We start from the raw sequence: 19,711 nt of genomic DNA, 5'->3' as shown, positions 1-19,711 counted from the left end.
GAAATGAAGAATGACTGTCTTCCTTAAGTGAGATGCTGCAGGATTGACAGGAAGGAATCTGATTGACCCGGGTCTTCTCCCTCATGTGCCCAAACACTGCCTGGCTAGGCTGCAAGCTGAAGGCTTTAGTTAGTTATTTGCCATTACAATTTAAAGTGGAGGCACAGTGCCCTTTCCGTGTTGCCTGAGGTTTCCATGAGCACCTTTCTCCTTTCTTTCCCCTTCTTCCTCAGAAGCAACAAAGACAAAAGTGGGGACGAGCAACTTCTCTCTTTCTTTTCCTTTAACTCAGTCTCTTGGCTCTCCATTTTCCAGTTGTGGTAGGGCCAGCTTGGTGACAACTTCCTGCAGAGAAGGAAGGCTGTGCCCACTCCCCTGACCAAGGCAGTGGGAGCTAAGCTTCCTCTGGTAGCCCTCTCCTTAAAGGTGTTTCCTTACATACACTCAGAGACGAAGAGAGTGCACCTTTGGGCTCCTTCCTTTTTGCCTCTTCTGGGTTCAGCACTTTGGCCTGCCTTGAGGCCTTGAGCTTGTGTGTGGCCCAGGGAGCATTGGCCCCAGAGTAGCTGGGGCTCTCAAATAGCATTGTTCGTGCAAAACAATTTTTTCCCCCCAAAAACAACCAAAAAAGCCTCTAGTTTGGAGGCCCTTAAATGCCTTTATTAGGCAGGGATTGTTGTTGGCAGGTATAATGGGATTTGTAGAATTTAGATAGCCAGTTTAGATAACCATTTCCTAAAGGTACTGCCCTCCTGATTTTCCTCATTGTCTGCCCTGTGAGGATGTGAGCTCTTTGTCCACAGGGACTGGGCTTACCTTTCTTTCTATCCCCAGTGCTTAGTCCATGTCAAGAAATGCTTGTTGACTGACTGACCAGTCCATAACTGAAGGTCTGTTTATTCTGTTTCAGGATGCCTGGGTTTTGTCCAGACTTAGACACTTATTAGCTGATGACCTTGGCCTGGCTTCTCACTTCCTAATGAACCTCAGTTTCCCAGTATGTAAAACGGAGACAGAAATAATTTGTGACCTATTTCAGTCAGTCATTTAACCCTGTTTGCCTCAGTTTCCTCATCCAGCTGGGGAAGGAACTGGCAAGCCTCTCTAGTGTGATTGCTAAGAAAACCCCAAGTGGGGTCATGAAGAGTAGGACACGATTGAAATGACAACCACAAAACCTTTCAAGTTGCAAAGAGTGATGGGAATTGAAAGGTGCCCAGTTTGGCTGGGGTGGAGAGTATTCTGTTTGGGGGATCAGAAAGGAAGGTTGCTGATTGCAAGCTCTCTGGTACATTCTGGAAGGCTTTTAAAAGGATCTGTGCTTTGGAGAAATGAATACAGATCTGTGGATCAGCACAAACCAAGATTGGAGTGTGATGCTCTGGGCATCCTTGTGAAGTTGAAGATCATCCTGTTAGAGCCATGGTGGTATCCATTGCCAGAATCACCAGCTTCCCCCAGACAGACAGGCCCTCCTGAGGCCTTCGCTCAGAGCTGGTTATGATCGTGACCCTGAGTTCTTGGATGCTTCCCCTGAGTGGGCTCATTGAAAAATGAAAGCATTTTTTTATTTTGGAAGAATTTTGTTTTATTGATGACCTTTGCCTTTGTAATGCAGTTGTTAAAACACTTTCCCTTTCCCCTTGAACCTTTCTTTGTAACAAACAAACACAATTAAACAGACAACAACCAAAAGCCTCCTCAGGGCCTGGCCCAAAGTCCCACATCTCCCTGAAATGAAGGAGCAAGTTTCATCCGCTCTCCTCTATGGACTTTGTTGTTTTTCAGTTTCTCAGAAATTCCTTCTTTTCCCTTCACATTGTTTCTTATCACTGTGTTTCATTAGCTCACACCAGTCCTTCTCTGTTTCCCTGAAGTTCTTTATTGTTCTGGAAGAGCCCAAATTCTACATCACAGATAAATACAAAGGAAGTAGTTTGGGGAAAAGGACACTAACAGCTAAAGATAAGGAAAGGGAGTCTTGAAGGGGAGCTCGGGGAGAGGGGAAGGTTCCAAGAGAGGCAGAAATGGGATCTGGAGGTGGGATCTGAAATGTTCTCTATGAGGAACACCCAGTAGGTTGGTTGACCAGAGTGCTCTGTGAAGGAGAGCAACATTTGGCCACTTGGGAAGGGCGGACTTCAAGTCAAATGGTGAAGAGAGGTGAACATTCCTGTGGGATGACCAGAATGTACTAGAACACAGTGAGCCTTAAGGGCTAGAGAGAGGCGATTTGAGGGTCATTTGCACTTGAGAACAGTGAGGGACAGTTTAGAGAGAGAACACACAGGGGAGAACTGGAGGAGCAATGGTGGGAGCAGGGAGAAAGTACCCAGCAGTCACAGAAAAGGCCATTGGACTTAGCCATAAAGAGGTCATTGATAAACTTGGAGAGAGCTCATGTGCATAGGGCAAGGCATTGAGAAGAGAGGAGGTAAGCAGGGGAGACCACCGGTGGAGTGACGAGAAGCCAATGGCTAGAGAAGCAGAAACTGAGAAACGGGAGGAAAAGGAGATTCTGGGAGGTGGTTTGCCTTTGGCAAAGAAGGGTTTCCTTCATGTAGACTAACCTAGAAGAGAAGGGAAAGGGGGGGAGGGGGGGGCTGTTGGTGCTGAGAATAGGGTTTTGCTTTGTTTTTTAAATATGGCAGTGATTTTTTTTCTCCCAGGAACTGATGCAATAATCCCTCTGCTAAGTGTGGAGACAGCAGCCCTCACCCTGACAATAGAAGGTGTGTACACACTTGGGAAGTCACCGGTCCTTGAAGGAAACACGCAGGGGTGCCAGTTAACTATGAAGAAAGCCTAGTAATTGGCATTTGGGGAAGGGAAAGCCATTTCAGATATACACACAGTTTTTTCCTTTGTCTTGATTTTGAACTTACACACCAAATAAAACCAGTATTCCCATATCCATTTTACATGGAAATAAGTCTCCGTTATTGGGAGCTTGCTTTCCTTGTCCTTTTTGATGTTCTTTCTCTTACGAGGGCTTGGGAGCATTTGCTAGGACTGCTCGTAGCTTGTGCTTCTTCGTTTGGCAATCGCTTGTTCCTTCTCTTTGACCACCTTTCAGCGGGCGAGTGTCTTTTTGTCTTTTGTGTCTTGTTTACATGTCTTGGATACTAAGCCCTTATTGGAGAAGTTTGAGACGACAGCATTTTCCCAGCTGACCTCTGTCTTTGGTCCGTGAATGCTGTCTGTGCAGAACATTTTCAGTAATGTGTAATCACGATGATCTGTTTTATCTTTTGTAATTCCTCTGTTCCCTGTCCTGCCCATATCTACGAGAGGTCTATGGTCTGTTTCTCACTCCCCGCCCCCACCCCATGAAGCGTGGTGTGAGGTGTTGGTCTAAGCCTAATTTCTGCCAGTTCATTTTCCAGTTTTCCCAATGGTTTTTATCAAAGAGGGAAGGAGTTTACTTTTCTTCTTAAGTGTATAGTGCTTTGTGAACTTTCAAGTGCTACATGAATGTGCCCTATTCCTATTAACTTATTATAACTGCCTCATTTGCCTGCGATGCCTTCTAGCCTCCCTTCTGGGGTGTGTGCACGCATGTGTGTGTTTGAGCCCAAGCCTGAGCTTACCAGGGAGGCCCACCCTTTGAGGCTGACTGGTGGCACAGTGGTTGGAAGACTGGGGCTGGAGCAGGAAGCCCTGAGTTCAAATCCTCCCTCAGCACATTTCTCAGCTGTATCACCTTCTGCATGGAGTGCTTTGCTTCAGTTTCCTCATCTGTAAAATGAGGATAAAAATAGCGCCTCCCTCCCATGGCTCTTGTGAGGATCGATGGAGTGCAGTCGGGGTCTGCCACGTAGTAGGTGCTGTATTAGTGCTTCCTCTCATCCCTTCTCCACCATCCCTTTCTCACCTCCCCCGTTGAAGGAAAAGGAAAATAAAGCCCTTGTTAACAAACATGAGCAGACAAATAAAATCTCCCCATTGATCGTGTTTGAACTGTATGACCTGAGGTGGGTGGCCAGTGCCTTCATCTGCGCGCTGGAATCTGCCGACAGTGATGTTTGCAGGTGAGTGACATTATCCTGTGCTTTACCCAGATATGCAGAGAGGATTGAACCTGGGGTCACAAGTCCCTGGGTTCCAGTCTTGTGCCTGCTGCTTGTGGGACAATGGAATCTCTCTGGCCTTTCTTTGGTTTACTTGCTGCAAAATGGGCATTGATGGGAATGAATCTTGTTACCCTCAAAGGTCTCTTCCCACTCTGACGTTATCTTGTTAGAATTTGATGTGGAGCATGCCCCCAAAGGGATGTGTAGGTGTGAGAGGGGGAAACTTGGGGTGTGCACCCCTGCTGTTTGGTGGGTGACACTGGACTTGCCCGGCTCCCTCCAGAATGCTGTGTTGGTGAGATGTTTTCTCACTCTCTGTACATCTGTCCGTATGTAACATACATGATACATGTGTTTTTGTGTATACACATCCGTATGGATACATGAACTTAATTTTTGAAGACCATTTGTCCAAAAAAGCTTCATTTCTTTGAAACTGATTGTTTTCTTTTAATAGATTTCCCAGACTTGTCCCTAGTCTTCTTCCCTTCTTTTCTATCTTAGAAGAAAGGCCAGGAAGGCTTTGTGCAGTGCACAGGTGGGGCCTGGGAGTTCTGTCTGACAGCAGGCCTCGGTGAGGTTCTGCTGGCTCTGGGCCCAGGCTGGAGCCCGTGTTACCTTTTACTTGGTATTTGCATATTAAGGGAGAAAAACTTCCAGTGGACTTTGTGGAGCCATCATTGGTAAAGTTCCGGATCCTTTCCATTTGGGATGAACATTCTTGGCTTGTTTTTGCTGGTGCTATAGAATAGCCGGCAGTTTTTCACTGTAAATACTAGGAAGGGTTTGGTCAGTAGCCTAATATCCTATAAGCTTCTTGCCATGTAGATAACGTCCAGGGTCAGGCTTGCTGGGTCGCATTGGGACCCCGGTGAACTGAGCTGTGTCCTGGACAGCTGACAGTGGCTTCAGGCTCGGCTGCAGAGAATCCAGTGAACATTTTCAATTGTTCAAAAATAGAGAAGTGCCAGATTTCTTTGATATTTTAATCTTTTGATAAGCACTTTTGGGAAAGCCCTTGGAGACTTTTTTTTTTTTTTTTTTTTTTTTAAGATTTTGTACAAAACCGTTCAGGCAGCAGCAGCAGCAGCACTGGCCTCCTGGCCCTTGTTTTCAGGGGATCTTTGAAAACATCTGCCAGCCCAGCCTGGGGAGGACTGAGCCACAGGTGCTTGTGGTAAGAACAGTGGCTTTATTTTCTGGTTTGTGATTTGAAAATTGAGTTTTAAAAAAAGAAATCTGAAGTCACTTTTAAAAAGAGGAACCAGAAAGATGTACCTGGAAGTCAGTCCTTTTTAAAATTGGCATGCTAATTCTTAAGAGGAAATTTGTCTGAATGAGTTAATGTTGGAAGGATTTATTAGAATTGAGTATTTTTGTGTGTAATTGGAACATTTTAGTATGTTTAACTATGTGATCTTTCTTTGCTTCATTTTATATGAATGGTGACTTACCAAATAAGGGTGTGGACATCTGACTCTTTTCTGTTGCTTTGATGGACTTAGAACTTGAGAATTTTAAAAAGAGGAGTCTTTCCTTTCAGTGGACAATTCCCCTCATTCTTTGCTTCTGATTTGCTTGACTGATTTTATCATATTTTACTCTGGAAGGTGAATTTTACCTGACCTTCCTCCCTAGCTTAGTATGGTAGAGTATTTAGACCCATGATCTAAAACATTCTTAATTTAAATTGAGATAAATTTCTAATTCATTTGGGTTTTAGCTTTTAAAAATTGCTTTTGTAAAACAAACCCAAATATCTCATATGAAGAGAGATCTAGCCACAGGATAGGTTATATTACCTGAGTTACCATGCCATTAAGGCTGTATTATAACTTCCTAAGGAAAATTTTGTCTAGAGCTTTCAACCGAGTAGAACTTAGTTCTTACTGATAAGGGATAAAGGCAAGAAAAAGGAATCAGTCCCACCCAAAGCTCTAGTCACTGAGATGAAGTGCAGCTTTTTTATGAGTAGCAATACTTTCTGTAGGGCAGGAAGGATGTTTTAATTTGGACAAATTAATTCCAAATGAAAAAGTAGAAAGCTTCTGCTGTTTCTTCAAATTGAAAAGGAAGTGAAGACTGAACTAACTTCATAATCTGATCCTTAGCCAGTTGGTATTTATTTAAAAAGAGTTTAAGTGGTGCCTAAACTGTGGAAGAAGTCACACATATGGGGCTGGAAGGATGCAGAGAGGCTGCCCCTGATCTCATGGGATCTGTAGTCAACATCCTATGGCTAATTTTTGGTTCAACCTCTTCCCTGCTGTGCTTGTGAAAACAGAGCCCAGCCCGAGTGGCCCTCGGTGCCATTCAGGAAGTCCACAAGGGGAGGTTATGTGGGGGTTGAAGCAACAGCTCAGTGGGTTTTTTCTCTCAAAGCAAAAAATGCTAGGCTGAATTCCCTCCCTCCCTCCCAAACAGATCCGGGAATGTTTGACTTGTGACTCAGGAATTGTTAGAAGTAAGCTTGGGCTCTGGAAGCCTAAGAAACTTCTTTTAAGCCTCCATTCGGTTCAGAGCTGCCCAGGCTGAATAATGATCACACAGTGACTGGCCTGTGGACGACGAGCTTCCAGACTTTGAGGCAGAGACCTTTGGACAGTCTGCTTAAGCCTGTGGACCCTTCTCAGAATATTTTTAAATGAATAAAATGCATAAGATGACAAAGGAAAAAACTATATTGAAATAGTTATTAACGTATTTTAAAAGTTCAGATCAGATGCCCCTGGATAACTCCAGGTCCAGAGGATCCCCCATCACATTGAGCAGCAAGCATGAAACAGCTTCAGAATGAAACCAGAAAAGCCAGCCTGTTGTTCTTTTAAACATTAAATGGGTGTCTCAGAATTTCCAAGAACGTGGGAAGGCTGAAGGTATGCTCTGCAGAAACCTTTCTACTTGATTTGATGGACGTTCCATTGCTAGGCCCCACGTGGAGGTGGCATCCCTGCCCTGTGCTTCTGCTCAGTTTCCAGCCTGGTTGTGGTCCTGAGGCTGCCTTTAGGGACTCCTTCTCGGCCTCCAGACTGTCTCCCATCTCTGGTCCCTCCCCATCTGAGTCCTCCCTAATGCACAACTGCTGCTCTGAGCACTTCTTTCCTTCTGGTGGCCTCCAGGCTCAAGTACCACCACCTTCCTATCATCCGGGCATGGTCTCTCCTCCATTATCATTCTACCAGAGCCTTGCTTGTGGCAATGCTGGTTCTGCCTCACACTTAGATCTGTGTCCCTGGGCAGGTCCCAGCTCCTGTGCCTCAGGGTGATAAGAGCACGCCCTCGCTGGGCCGGGGGGAGCCTCCAGTGAGATCGTCAGTGCCAAGTGCTTTGCAGACTGTTAGCTGTTGTGAATGTCTTGTTCAGAGGTATTTGTTTGACTTTCCCCCCAGTCTCCTTGGGGAGTCTAGCAGTGTTAATCTGGGTCTTGATTTGGTTCTTTGCTGGCGGGTCCTCAGGTAAACAAGTCAACTGTTAGCTCCTGCTTACTGTTTGAATTCATCCTCTGCTTGGCCTTCAAAGCCCCTCCCGCCCCTCCTATCTCCTCTACAGTGGCATCCTGGACGCAACACCACAAAGATGCTCCACCCTCTGACTCTCCTTCATACCTGGAGTGCAGAGTCCCTCCTCACAGAGGGAGACTCCCTGATCTCTCCCCCACTTCCCCCACCTGGGTGATTTTCAGTGTATCCTGATTGTAAGTAGTTGTTTGCATGTGGTCTCCCCCATTAGACTGTGAGCTTCTTCTGAGCCAGGGAAGGGCATACGGCTTCCTCGAGTGGCTCCCCTGCGCTCTGGCGGAGCTCCGCATAAACATTATCTCATTTTATCCTCACAATAACCCTGGGAGTTGGTATTCCCCAAACAGAGAGACAGAAGTGGCGTGACTTGCCCAGGGACACACAGCTGAATTTGCACTCAGATTTGAACTCTAGGCCCTGCTCTCTGTGGTGCCTGCCAGCATTGTCCTAGACACTAGGGACAGAAAAACGACAAGAGTCATCCCCTGCCCCACAGGAGGAGTCTTTGAGGATACCTCCTTGGGAGGGATGCCTCTGTCTTCCTCTGCCTCCTCTAGCCACTGAGGACTGCTCAGATTGCTCCCTTTTCTTACTCAAGTCTCACCAGGCAGGCCCTGGCCTGGTCTGTCTTTGACAGCCTACGAGCCAGCTGAGCCTCAGTCCAGGTGCCATCCCCTCTGCCTCTCCCACCTGTTAGTGCCTGGCCGTGGGTTTGTCTCTATGTCCATCACATTCCACTTGTTTTCTTCTTTCCTGTTTCCCTATCCTGTGTCTAGGCTCCCATCTCCCTGGGGGCCTTAACATTTCATGAGAGTACAGTGTATTGTAGGGCTGAAGCAAGGACTTTCAGGCGTGTGGCAGGCTCTGCCAGTCTCTGCAGTCCACGACCATTGGCAGTAGAGTTGCCTGACTGCAGCCCAGTGAGTCGGATAGCATTTGATTCTGGGCCTTCCTGACTCAGTAGCAGGTACTGTAGCCATGCCTTCCCTTGCCTGCTGTCTGATGACAGTGTGAATTGGTCAGAACTCTTCCCTACAAACTCCCCTGAAACTGGGACTGGTGGTTTTTTGGGTGTTGGATTCTGAAAGGTGGGGAGGGGCAAGGTCATTGAAAGAAAGGACACATTAGGGCTTGGCCCACCATATGGGAGGGACTCAGTGAGAGAGAAGTGTTTCTTTTCTCCCAGGGCTGATCTGCCTGGTTCTACCTCTTGCCTCTGCTGATGGTGACCGTTTCCATGACCCAAAGCCCTTGTGAGCCCTGGCTTCCCAGCCCCAGTTTTTAGTATGGAGTATGGAGTGCTCATTTCCCTCCTTGCCTGCTTGAGAAAGGAGATGGATGGACCTGCTTCCTCTTGCCTCAGAGCTGCTTCATTCAGCTTTGGGAGGGAAGAAATAATCTAATAGTCCCTAATGTAAAAGTCTTAGAAGTCTCTGCTTCTGCTCCCTTTGACCCAATCTCCAATTGGTGGTTGGTGGTAGGAGCATGCAAGTGGATGGTCCCTTGTTGCCACAGGAACAGGGCACAACAGACTTGGGAGCATCATCCCATTAATGAGTATTCATGATTGGTTGAATTTGCTCCCAGGGCACTGAGAGACCCTGGCGCTCAAGAACTAGAGTAGAGGGCTGCTAACCTGATTGTTAAAAAATGGCCAGGGGAGGGGACACATCATGGAACTTGGTGTTGGTTCCTGGCAGGATTCCAGGATGCATAACATTGAGCAGATTGCCCAGGATTGGCCGGTGGGGCTGCACCCACCCACTGTTTCCAGAGGGCCTTGTGGCAGGACTCTGGTCCTCACTCTCTTGTAGTCCACGAAGTTATCATGGACTCACTTGTGTCTGAACACTGGAGATTGACGGAGGGGCCACAGAAGGCTTGGCCCTTCTTCTTTTTTGGTCTCCCCTTTTGTTGTCTTGCCTCCATTTGCCAATCACTGCTTCTCTTTCCTAGCCAAAAAGCCCTCCTGTGGGACGAGGAATCCAAAAAGGAGAAGAGGGAACTTTAACCCAAGGCAGAGGAATCTGGGGCCAGTAACAGTTCTTGGGAAAAGAAGTGAACCTTTTAGGAGATTCATACTAGTAGCTGTCTCAAGCATTCCTGCACCAGTTTTCTTATACACGCAGTACTGGTGTTTCTGTCGATAACCTTCTAATAAAGGAGGAGATGGAGGCATCAGAAGTGCCTGTGGTTCCATAACAAGGAAATACCTGAGGCAGAATTGAACCCAGCTCTTTGTGGCTCCAAGTGCAGTCCCTTGGTATGAATGAATGAATGAATAAATGGATGAGTGAGGGGAAAAAGCATTAAGTGAAAAGAGAAAAGTGGAATGCTGATGATGTGCCAAGCACAGTGCTGAGCTCCAAGGGCAGAGATGGTACCTGCCCTTGGGAGGGCTGTCTGTGCTCTTAGAGGGATGTGAGGGGAGAGTGTGGATGTTCCCTCATCAGGAGCAGGGAGCCGGGGAAGGAGAAGGGACTCAAGGGGCCTCAGGCTTCTGGGCTGGCTGAGATATGACTGTAGACAGGACTCTCTGTCCTTCGCCTGCCATGGTGCCTGTTCCCATGCCTGGAATGTTCTCGCTGCTTGTCTCTCTTGTCCTCCAACCACTTGCGACCTTCCCAACAAAGCCCGGCTTGTTTAACCACTTTTTATTTGGTATTTCCTACATCGGAGCCACTTCATTTTCAATGGACTTGCTTCCCTCAGATTAGGTTATAAAGTACTGGGGACAACTTGGGGGTTAGTTTATTCTTCCCATTTATGCTTCTAGTCCCTAGTACAGTGCCGGGAACATAGTAGGTGCTTAATAAAAACTGGTTGATTGGTAATCCTACTTTAATCTTTTCTGTTACTTATACCAGCCTGAATCCTAAGTTCCATGAGGGCATCTCAGTATCTTCCATGTGAAATGTGCCAGTCCCCCGTGTTTCTGCCCCTTTTTCTGTGTGGCCTTGTCTTGGGTGGTGGATCAAGCTCAGGCTACTTTGTATAACCTGAGAGGCTGAAGAGATGACCCACGTGAACCCATGTCAGGATTGATGGGATTCTCCTAGAGAGCAGGCTGGGCCCATGTCTGAAACTTTAGTGGGGAGAAGGTAAAATGCAGCAGGACCAAGCGTGTTGGAGGACACCGTCAGTCCCATGCTTCAGGAAGATGCGAGCAGAGACCCGGCGGGTCCCCCGTAAGAGAAGTCAGGGAGAGGATTTGCACTGCTTTATTCCTTACAGTAAAGTGGGGTGATGTTAGGACCCAAACATGCTCGTGTGATTTCTTCAAGTGAGGGGAATCCCCTTCCTCCAGTGTGAGACTTTGTCACTAAGTCCTGGGGAGCAGGAGGGGTTCAGTCACTGGCCTGGTGGGGGGAGCCCACTTAGGAGTGCCCAGGTGGCATCTGTGACCCCTTGGCCTGTGAGGGCCTCATACCAGAGCTTGTCAAAGTGAACATTGTTGAGTGTGGCCACAGCTACTGGCTTCACTCGACAGCTCAGCACAAAGGATCACTTCAGTTCTTGTTCTTTTTCTCTAGTTATCTCCAAGTGTTCTGAAGCAGAGAAGTAATTTCCTAACGCAGTAAAAATGGACAAAGAAGAAAAGAAGACCATTAATCAAGGCCAGGAGGATGAAATGGTAATCCCATTTTCTGGTCCAGGCAGCTGGGAAGCAGTAGGCAGTTTTGGCTGGAGGAGTGGGGCAGGGGCTCAGCCATCACTTTGGTGCCTTGTGGGAGTGGGGCAGGATCAGCCATTGCAGGCTGCCAGAGATCTTAGCATCCATAGTTTTCATTTAGAGGGAGACTCTTTGGGTACCAATGTGTTCATGGGACGAGTGGCCCAGGCAGCCCTTGGAGCATGGACAGGCACAGCCAGGGGGCAGCAGGCAGTGTGTCTCCATGCCTTTTTGGAGGCTGGAGTTTTTATCTTGCTGATATTCTGTGATCTAGGGTGTGGGATAGCAAACAGGATGGACCTCGTTTGGGAGGGCTCCATGACAGGAGCAAAGATTGCCGCTCAGTAGTCAAGGAGAAGGATGGCCTCCCGAGGTCTTCCAAGCAGGGGATGGTCAGAGTCAGGCTCAGTTTCCCTGGACCGAGCCAAAGAACAGCCTTGCTGACATTTCCCAGCATGACAGCAAGGAGCCTTTTTCTGGTTCTAACGCTCCTCACTATAACTTACTGTAAACACAGACTGAAGGAGTGAAGGTGACATGTAGGGCAAATGTTTAAGAACAGCCTTGACACGAATCCTGGGCTTTGGAGCCCAGAACCAGCTCAGACATGTTTGAGAGATTTGCAGTGGGGGGAACCAGAGGTTTGGAGCAGGCTTCCCCCATACCCATCATTTGACAGATGGGGAAGTGGAGGCCCCAAGAACGGATGGAACTTGCCCATGTTCTCAGAGTTTAAATTCAGGCCCTCTGACTTAAAATCAAACCCAGTTTTTTCCCTGCTGCATTTTTTGGGTAATGTTGATGGGCATGGACAAGTTACTTGTGGTTTTGTGCCTTTTCTGTTCAGATTTAGAATTTCACAGCCCTATCATGATCTGGAAAATAATGCTTTGTATTTTCAAGTTAGTAGGGTTGTCAGGTCATTTTTCAGTCGTGCCCCACTCTTCATGGCCCCCTTTGGGGTTTTCTTGGCAGAGATACTGGAGTGGTTTCCATTTCCTTCTTCAGCTCATTTTAAAGATGAGGAAACTGAAGCCAACACGGTGAAGTGACTTGCCCAGGGTCACCCAGCTGTTGTCCATGGCCAGATTTGAATTGAGGAAGATAAGGCCTGGCCCTCTGTCTGCTGTGCCATCCGGCTGGTTTTAATGGTAGACAGCATTTAAAGTGTAGAAAACACTTCTCTTTTCATCTTCACATCACCCCTGGGAGGGAAGGGCTGTTGTCATCATCCCCATTTTTCAGATGAGGAAACTGAGGCAGGCAGAAGTGAAATGACTTGCCCAGGATCGCAGAGCTCTAGTAAGGCAGCGTTTGAGCTGAGGTTTTCCGACACCAGGTGCAGCCTCCAGAAGGGATCCCAACTTGTGTGCCCCACACACCACCTTTTCTAGGGTGGAGCACTGGCAGAGTGCCATAGTAGAATGGAAGCAGAGGGGGCATGGTCTGTGACAACCACTTCCAAAGCTGCATTTGCTTTATACCTCGGGCCTCCCTTGCACTCTTTTCTGTGCGTTTTTAAAAATGCTTCAGTAACCCTAGAAAGGGGTAGCCTTCTCTCCCCATTCTGCTCCCCATTCATTCCTTAGGTGGCTGATTGATTTAGGAAACAATACTTCAGATTTTGAAGCTTCCAGCCACACAGCCCCAAACCCATCCCAGTTCCCTCTGCACCCCCCCCCCCCAAATTCTCAAATGTTTGGCTCCCCAAGTGTGCCAGAGGGGAGTACTGAGAGAGCGATGAAGGGTATATTCAGTACAGGACAGATGGAGTTGCACAACCAGTCTTTTTCTGTGGATCTTTGAAAAGGAACCTAGCTGAGAATCCATCCATCACTGGTGTTGGGGAAATGTGGATTATGGATTCAGCAGTCACTGTTTGTGTAATCTCTCTAAGCTTGGCTCACACCACCAAGGCTCCCTCTCCCAAGAGAAGATGGACTGGCATTTTTCACTTGCTACGTTCTCTGCTTTCTAGGCAAACTTGCCCTTGGTGAGCTGGGAGCCCCATACCTAGAGTGCCCAACCTCCAGGCCTTTGCCTCCTTCTTCCCTCAGGGTGCAGCTTGGGAGCCTTTAGGGGATGGTAGCTTCCTCCTTGACTGACCATGGACTAGATTTATGTCAGGGCTGTGTCCTGCAATGGAAAGTGAACTTCCTGAGGGCAAGGATTAGTTTCATTTTTGTCTTAATATTCTTGGAGACTAGCACAGTCCTTTGTGTGTAGTCGGTGCTTAATAAATGTTTGAATTTAGTACAGATGATGTCACTATTGTCCCAATTGTTTGGCATTTCTCTTAAATGGTGCACAGACTATGCACGTGCCATGTATTGAGCTGTGCTGATCTCAGCTTGGTAGGCAGTCCATAGGAAGAGATGTCCCTCAGCCAGGGGACTTGAAGCCTGCCCCTAGTTTACTTTGTCAGAGCCGTGAGCAAAAAAGACAGCCGGACATGGGTGGAAGCCGTTCCCCTCTGTGCTCCAGCCACAGAAGAGGCCATCGAGCGTGTTTGTCATGGAACTGTGGACACTGTAGGGGGATCTTCACCCAGAGGAATCACCACAAAGACAGGTCGATGGAGTGCCTGTTATGTGCCTAGGGTGGGTAGCCCAGGGGAAACTGATTGGACCCAGCCTGTGAAAGCGAGAACAAGAATTGCTTTGAATTTAACAGTTCGATTGGTCAGATACTCCAGGATTTGGTTGGCCACAATTTGTTTTCCCATTTGCACACAGGAGATTTATGGTTACAATCTGAGTCGTTGGAAGCTGCTTGTAGTTGCATTTGGGGTCGTCTGTACTGGTGGCTTCCTCCTCCTCCTCCTCTACTGGATGCCCGAGTGGCGAGTGAAAGCCACCTGCTTCCGAACAGCTCTCAAAGACTGCGAGGTGGTGCTGCTGAGGTCCACGGTAAGTGTGTCTGGTGCCTGCTCCTCAAAAGGTGCCATGTCCTCAAATGGTTCCTGCCATCCTTCTCTGACTGACTAGAATAAGCTTTACTCATTCTGAACTGAGAGGATAGTGTTGGTAAGGTACAGCTCTGACTGACCAGTGTCTCTTCTCAAAAACTTTCTCCTTCCACATTGGCTCCAGGCCTTCCATGAGACCCCCAGGGTCCTCCATGGGACGCACTTGACTTTCCAGCCAAGCTGGCCCTCAGCAGTTTCTCTTCCTCTGGGCCCAGAATTTCAGGGTCTTTTATCCTCTGCTTCCAGAATCTTTTCTTCCTTCAGGAGCCAAGCCTCGTGTGACCAGGATTCTCTCTTTGCTGGTTGCTCTGTGTTTACTGGGTTCCTTGTTTATCTCCCAGTCAGGGCTGGCTCCAAGCTCGGGCCTTTGTATGTATGGAGCAATCACTTGTGTAGTGTTTATTGAGTTAAATCTTATCCGGATTTTATGTTCATATGTGCCTTGATTCTCACCTCCTTGAGGATGCATGCAGAGGCCTGGGGAGGCAGAGTGAAGCTTCTGCACAGCCTGCCCCAGCCTTTACCGGGCCTGCTGGTGCCTCTTCTTGGTTCTTATTTTCCCAATTGAAAATGACAGAGTATCCTTTGGTTTGGCAGGGGATCGTTTTACAAACTGCAAAATTCAGAAATTGTTTTTGTCCGCCTGAGATCTGATGTCATGAAGCTGCCAGAAAAGCAACGGCAGAGGTCCTCGTGAAGAAGCTTTGCCTTAGGGGATGTTAGGTCTGGCTGCTGTGGCAGCTGAGGAGTCACTGACCCTCTGAGCGTCAGGCTCCTGAGGGCAGGCGGCTTGGGCTTCAGTGTGAGGGGAGGATGTTTTCTTTTTCTTTTTAAAAAATTTATTTGTTTTCAGTTTTCTCTACTCGCTTCCATAAGTCTTAGGTTTTCTCCCCCTCTCTCCCTGAGATGGCATGCGATCTTATATGGGCTCTACACATACATTCTTATTAAACATATTCACATTAGTCATGTTGCATAGAAGAATTAAAAGAATTGAGAGAAATCACGAGAAAAAACCAAACCAAACCAAACCAAAACATAACACAAGAGAAAACGGTCTGCTTGATTCTGCCTTCCGATTCCATAGTTCTTTCTCTGGATGTGGACGGCATTTTGCCTCGAGTCCTTTGGGAATGTTTTAGGTCCTTGCATTTTTGAGATGGGCTATGTCTACCAGAAACAGTCCTCGCACCCTGTGGTGGTTGCTGTGTAGCGTTCTCCTGGTTCTGCTCCTTTTACTCAGCATCAGTTCAGTCTTTCTAGACCTCTCTGAAGTCTTCCTGTTCATCATTTCTTATAGCACAATAATATTCCATGACATTCAAATACCATAGCTTATCCAGCCATTCCCCAATGAGACGATGTTTTCATACGGTGGAAATCACAGAACCTTGACCATATTGCCTCCTCTGCTCTGCACACTTCAGTTTCTTCACCTGTAAAACAGGAATAGTAAGAGCACCCTTCTTCCAGGATTAGTGCAAGGACCAAATGAAGTCACAGAGGTTTTGCAAACCTTCAAGTGCCTCGGGGCAATTCCTGTTACCCTCATGGTCAACTCAGACCATCCCCCTCCCCGTCATGGTCAACAACGACCATCCCCCTCCCCCTCATGGTCAGCGCTGACCATCACCCTCCTCTTCGTGGTCAGTGTTGGCCATTCCCCCTCCCCTTTGTGGTCAGTACTGGCCATCCCTCTCATGGTCAGTGGTAACCATTCCCTTCCTCCTCATGATCAACACTGACCATCCCCCTCCCCCTCGTGGTCAGTTCTGGCCATTCTCCTTACCCTCTCTTCTTCTTGATCTGGGAAGTAACAGGGTTTGAACTGTCTTGAATGTTCTGGAGCTTTCGTCAGAGTGAAGAAGAGTGGGGAAAGGCTGAGTTCTGACAATGTAAGTGGGAAACCATGTTTTGTCAGATGGCCTGTAGGACTGCAGGGTTCAGGGCTAAGAGGAGTCCACAGCACCTGGACCTGTCACTCCCCAGGCCCCCTCTCTGCCCGTGTCTCCGAGGCCACAGGCCCTCAGCATTCCGTCTTCCCCGGCTTTGTTGAGCGATCGTCCCACAGTGTGCAGACAAGAAGGCTGCAATGACAAACTTTGTTTTTCTCTTTTTTCCAAGGACGAATTCAGGATATGGTTTTGTGCAAAAGTTCGCTTTCTTTCTCTAGAAAACTGCTCATTCTCAAGCCCTAAAACAGGAACTAAAACAGTGTCCAATGGCCATGCTGCTCATTTCCATCTCCCTGAGGACCTGCCTGAGGAGGCCCAGCCCCGAGAGGTACGGTCCCCTCTACCTGCCTGCCATTCCTGAGAGCTTGGTGGGCGGGAGTCTGGCAGGGTCTGCCAGAGTCAGCTTTCTTGGCTTTGTCAATGAACATTTGTTAGTCACTTGAAATGTCGAGGACCAGGATCTTTGGTGCCCATCTGTCTGATGCTTTATGTTTTGCAGATTCCTTATTTCACGCACCACAGCGTGAGATACTTCTGGAACGACTCCCTCCAGAATTTTGATGTGTTAAAGTAAGTGGGGTTTTTTCCCTTTGACGTTAGATCAGATCACATCCTGTAATTATGTCCAAAAGTGGAGGAGACTCCTGGTGCTTCTCTTTCCTTCCTGACTGTGACCTGTACAAATGCTCTTCAGGGACAGCATTCCTGAACCGATTCTTTACAGAGCTCTGTGGGCGTGGTTGGTGGCTAGGTGAGAAGGGAGCAGAGTGGCGTGGGTGGCAGAGGGATGCCATGTTGGTCTGCAGTCTTCTCTTAGAGGGCCCCTGTTGTGACCTTCTGTTAAACTGCTTGAATGTGGTCTAGGAAGTGGCAGAGGGTATCTGTCTGTCTGTCTGTCTGTGTCTCTGTCTCTCTCACATTGTTCACAGATAGTCATTAAAATATCTGTGCTGGTGAGTTCGGTGACCTAAGAAGTTAAAGGCATTTTAGTAGAAATGAAAATGGAGTGATAGATCAGGCTTGATATTACTTGGAAACAACTCAGAATTCACCCTCTTTGGGGAGGATCCCCTCCTATGGGGTAGGGTTTGTGAAGACATTTTTTTTTCTTTAGCCATTCCAAATATTTTAGTAAGGCAAGGCATATAAAACACCAGTTTGTGAGGGTAGACTCCATTAGAGAAAGAATACAGAGCTCAGTAGCCATGGAACTGAGAAATTTTCTTGATTTGGGGCAGGATCTGAGAGTCCACTGTTTTCTGATCAGCCTTACACTGCTCTGTAATCTCATATTTCTCTTTTTCTGTATCAAAAAATCTCTCCTTCTTGGTGTCTGGGTTTACGGAGCCTCTTCTTGAAGTAAGCATCAGTAAGATGATTTGGAGTTTTTACACCCAAAAGGTTAAACCCCGGTAGACATGGCAAAGATGGATTTCTGATGTGTCCTTCTCAGAGGAAGACAGTTGATGGTCAGAGGTCCAGTCACCAGTAGCAAACCACTAGCCAGCTGGTTGCCCTCATGGCAGCCAGTGAGCATGATCAGAACAGTGCCTGGGGGGATGCTTGCTCGAAGTCTCCTCACATGCTGGCTGAAGGGCATTTGCCGTGACTGGGCAGCTTTCTAGGCGCATCCTCGGTAGGGGAATACTTAGGCAGTTTGCAAATCTTTACCACACAGGTTCCTCCACCAACTGGCTTTGAGGTAGTAGCAGGCACCCTTCTCTTTTTCCTTTCAATTTGGGTTTTTGGTGTAGCGTATTTCTGCCTGTACAGTACCTTACTGATCCCTTGGGCCAGGCCTGGGTTCTGAGTGCAATGCTTTTAAGGCTTTTTCACCACCTTTTCAGCTGTATATTCCTTTTTGACCTTCTTTTCCTCTGATTTCTTTGGAGGCTTTTCGTCCACCATCTTGAGAGAAGGGAAAGAGAATTATCATCTGGACTTGTGGTCTATAGGCAGGGTTTGTGAAGACATTTTTAAAGTTCTCTTTGATCCTGGAAACCCAGTTAAGGATTTGTATTTAGAATGGGATTTGCAGACTTTTAAACAAAGCATTAAAATAATTTTGAATTTCCCATTTCTTTAGGGGTCTGGATGAAGGTGTTTCTTGTACTTCAATTTATGAACAGCACAGCTCAGGGTTGGCGAAGGACACGCACGCCTACAGGTACAGAGACTCCAGACGCCGTTGAGTGTTCCTGCCCATTCCTGGTTTTCTCCCCCTCAGACCTGACTTTGACCCCAAGTTGATGTTAAGCTGTGCTGAGCTGCAGTCTGATTAGCACATTGATTTTGATTTTGGTAAAACATTGACACGTGATCTTGAAAGTGTCATGCTTCACTGAATGCACTAAATGAATGAAATGTGTACGTGAAGAAAGTACCGTAAAGTGAAATGTAAATATTATCAGAGAAAAGTTACAGCATTTTCTACAGGAACTCAAGTTTGTCCTTTAACTCATTTAAACTTCTGATTTGCTGTAGGGAAAAGCTTTTAGTTTTTTCTTGCAAATTGGGATACTGAGGCAAGGACATGAAGTATATCCTCAGCCAAATGGCCTTCAGTGTCTCCTTTTTCTCAGTACACAGTTCTAGTCCATGCGATGTTACTTGGCTATGCAAATGGATTTGTTTCATCTTTTGCCAAAAGTAGTCCATTTCTTTGGCTTTATATTTGGAGTAGAGTGTCTGGAGATTCTGGCTCTTGTCATTTGTCAGGGAATGAGAGGGATCAGCATGGTTCTGTGGACACTGAAGCTCCTGATGCTCACGTGTGGCTCCCCATATGTCCTGCATCACACAGATGCTTGCCTCAGATTCTGAACGTTGAGACCTAGGTAGGTGGGAAGGCCAGAGTTTGCACTAACACCTAGGCTTTTCTCCTTTCATACAGAAAATTGATGTATGGAATGAATGAGATTGCTGTCAAAGTGCCTTCTGTCCTTAAACTTCTGGTTAAAGAGGTAAGGCCACCTGCTGGTTGGTCTGGCCCAGACTGGGGAAGTCTGTCCTCTCCCCCCCTCCCTCCCTGGGCTTGGTATTTTCTGCCCAGATCGCCTGGACAGACCCTCCCACTACCACTCTTCACTTCACTGTCTCTCTGTCTCTGAGCCTTTGGTTACACAATATTTCCCCAGCTTCGAATTCTCCTGACAAGGCCAGTCAAGGCAGTGCACCTTGCCCTTGTCACTGCTGATCTTCCCCGCAGAGCAGCTGCCCATTCACTTGTTGCTCATATGTCTTTGATGCACCTGTTTTACACATGAGGAATTTTAGTTGTGTGTGTCTTCCCTCTGCCAGACTTAAAGCTCTGGGATGCTGAGGGATCACGTGTCATTTCCCCAGACTTCCCATTTTCTCTGGTGTCTCACTTGGATCCCTGCAGATAGCACCTAATGGTTCTTGAACTAAATTGGGTTGGTTTGGATTGAAATCAAGCACGCTTTAAATTACGTTTCCCCTTAAGAGCCAGAGATTTCCCAGTAAGCCGCGCTATCTGTGTCTGCTGGGAAATACTGATCTGA

At 47.3% G+C, this 19,711-nt stretch overlaps 1 protein-coding gene across 5 annotated transcripts in view; it reads left to right on the top strand.

Moving 5' to 3' along the window:
• The window catches only part of ATP13A3 (ATPase 13A3), an 80,672-nt gene that overhangs the window by 16,098 nt on the left and 44,863 nt on the right, over positions 1–19,711 (top strand). For 3 of the 5 annotated variants that reach the window (XM_072618901.1, XM_072618898.1, XM_072618902.1), the window contains exons 2-7: positions 11,125–11,225; positions 14,000–14,173; positions 16,357–16,515; positions 16,687–16,757; positions 18,274–18,354; positions 19,081–19,150. In XM_072618901.1, the coding sequence (XP_072475002.1) occupies positions 11,175–11,225; positions 14,000–14,173; positions 16,357–16,515; positions 16,687–16,757; positions 18,274–18,354; positions 19,081–19,150 (606 nt within the window). In that variant the 5' untranslated portion in view covers positions 11,125–11,174. Of the gene's footprint in view, positions 1–2,669; positions 2,733–5,126; positions 5,251–11,124; positions 11,226–13,999; positions 14,174–16,356; positions 16,516–16,686; positions 16,758–18,273; positions 18,355–19,080; positions 19,151–19,711 lie in introns of those variants that run through there. The other 2 variants (XM_072618899.1, XM_072618900.1) reach the window with 2 other exon arrangements.

Source organism: Notamacropus eugenii, chromosome 6, assembly GCF_028372415.1.
Source record: "Notamacropus eugenii isolate mMacEug1 chromosome 6, mMacEug1.pri_v2, whole genome shotgun sequence".
Lineage (NCBI taxonomy): Eukaryota > Metazoa > Chordata > Mammalia > Diprotodontia > Macropodidae > Notamacropus > Notamacropus eugenii.
The sequence above is the reverse complement of the archived record's forward strand: the minus strand, read 5'-3'. Positions and strand labels throughout refer to the sequence as shown.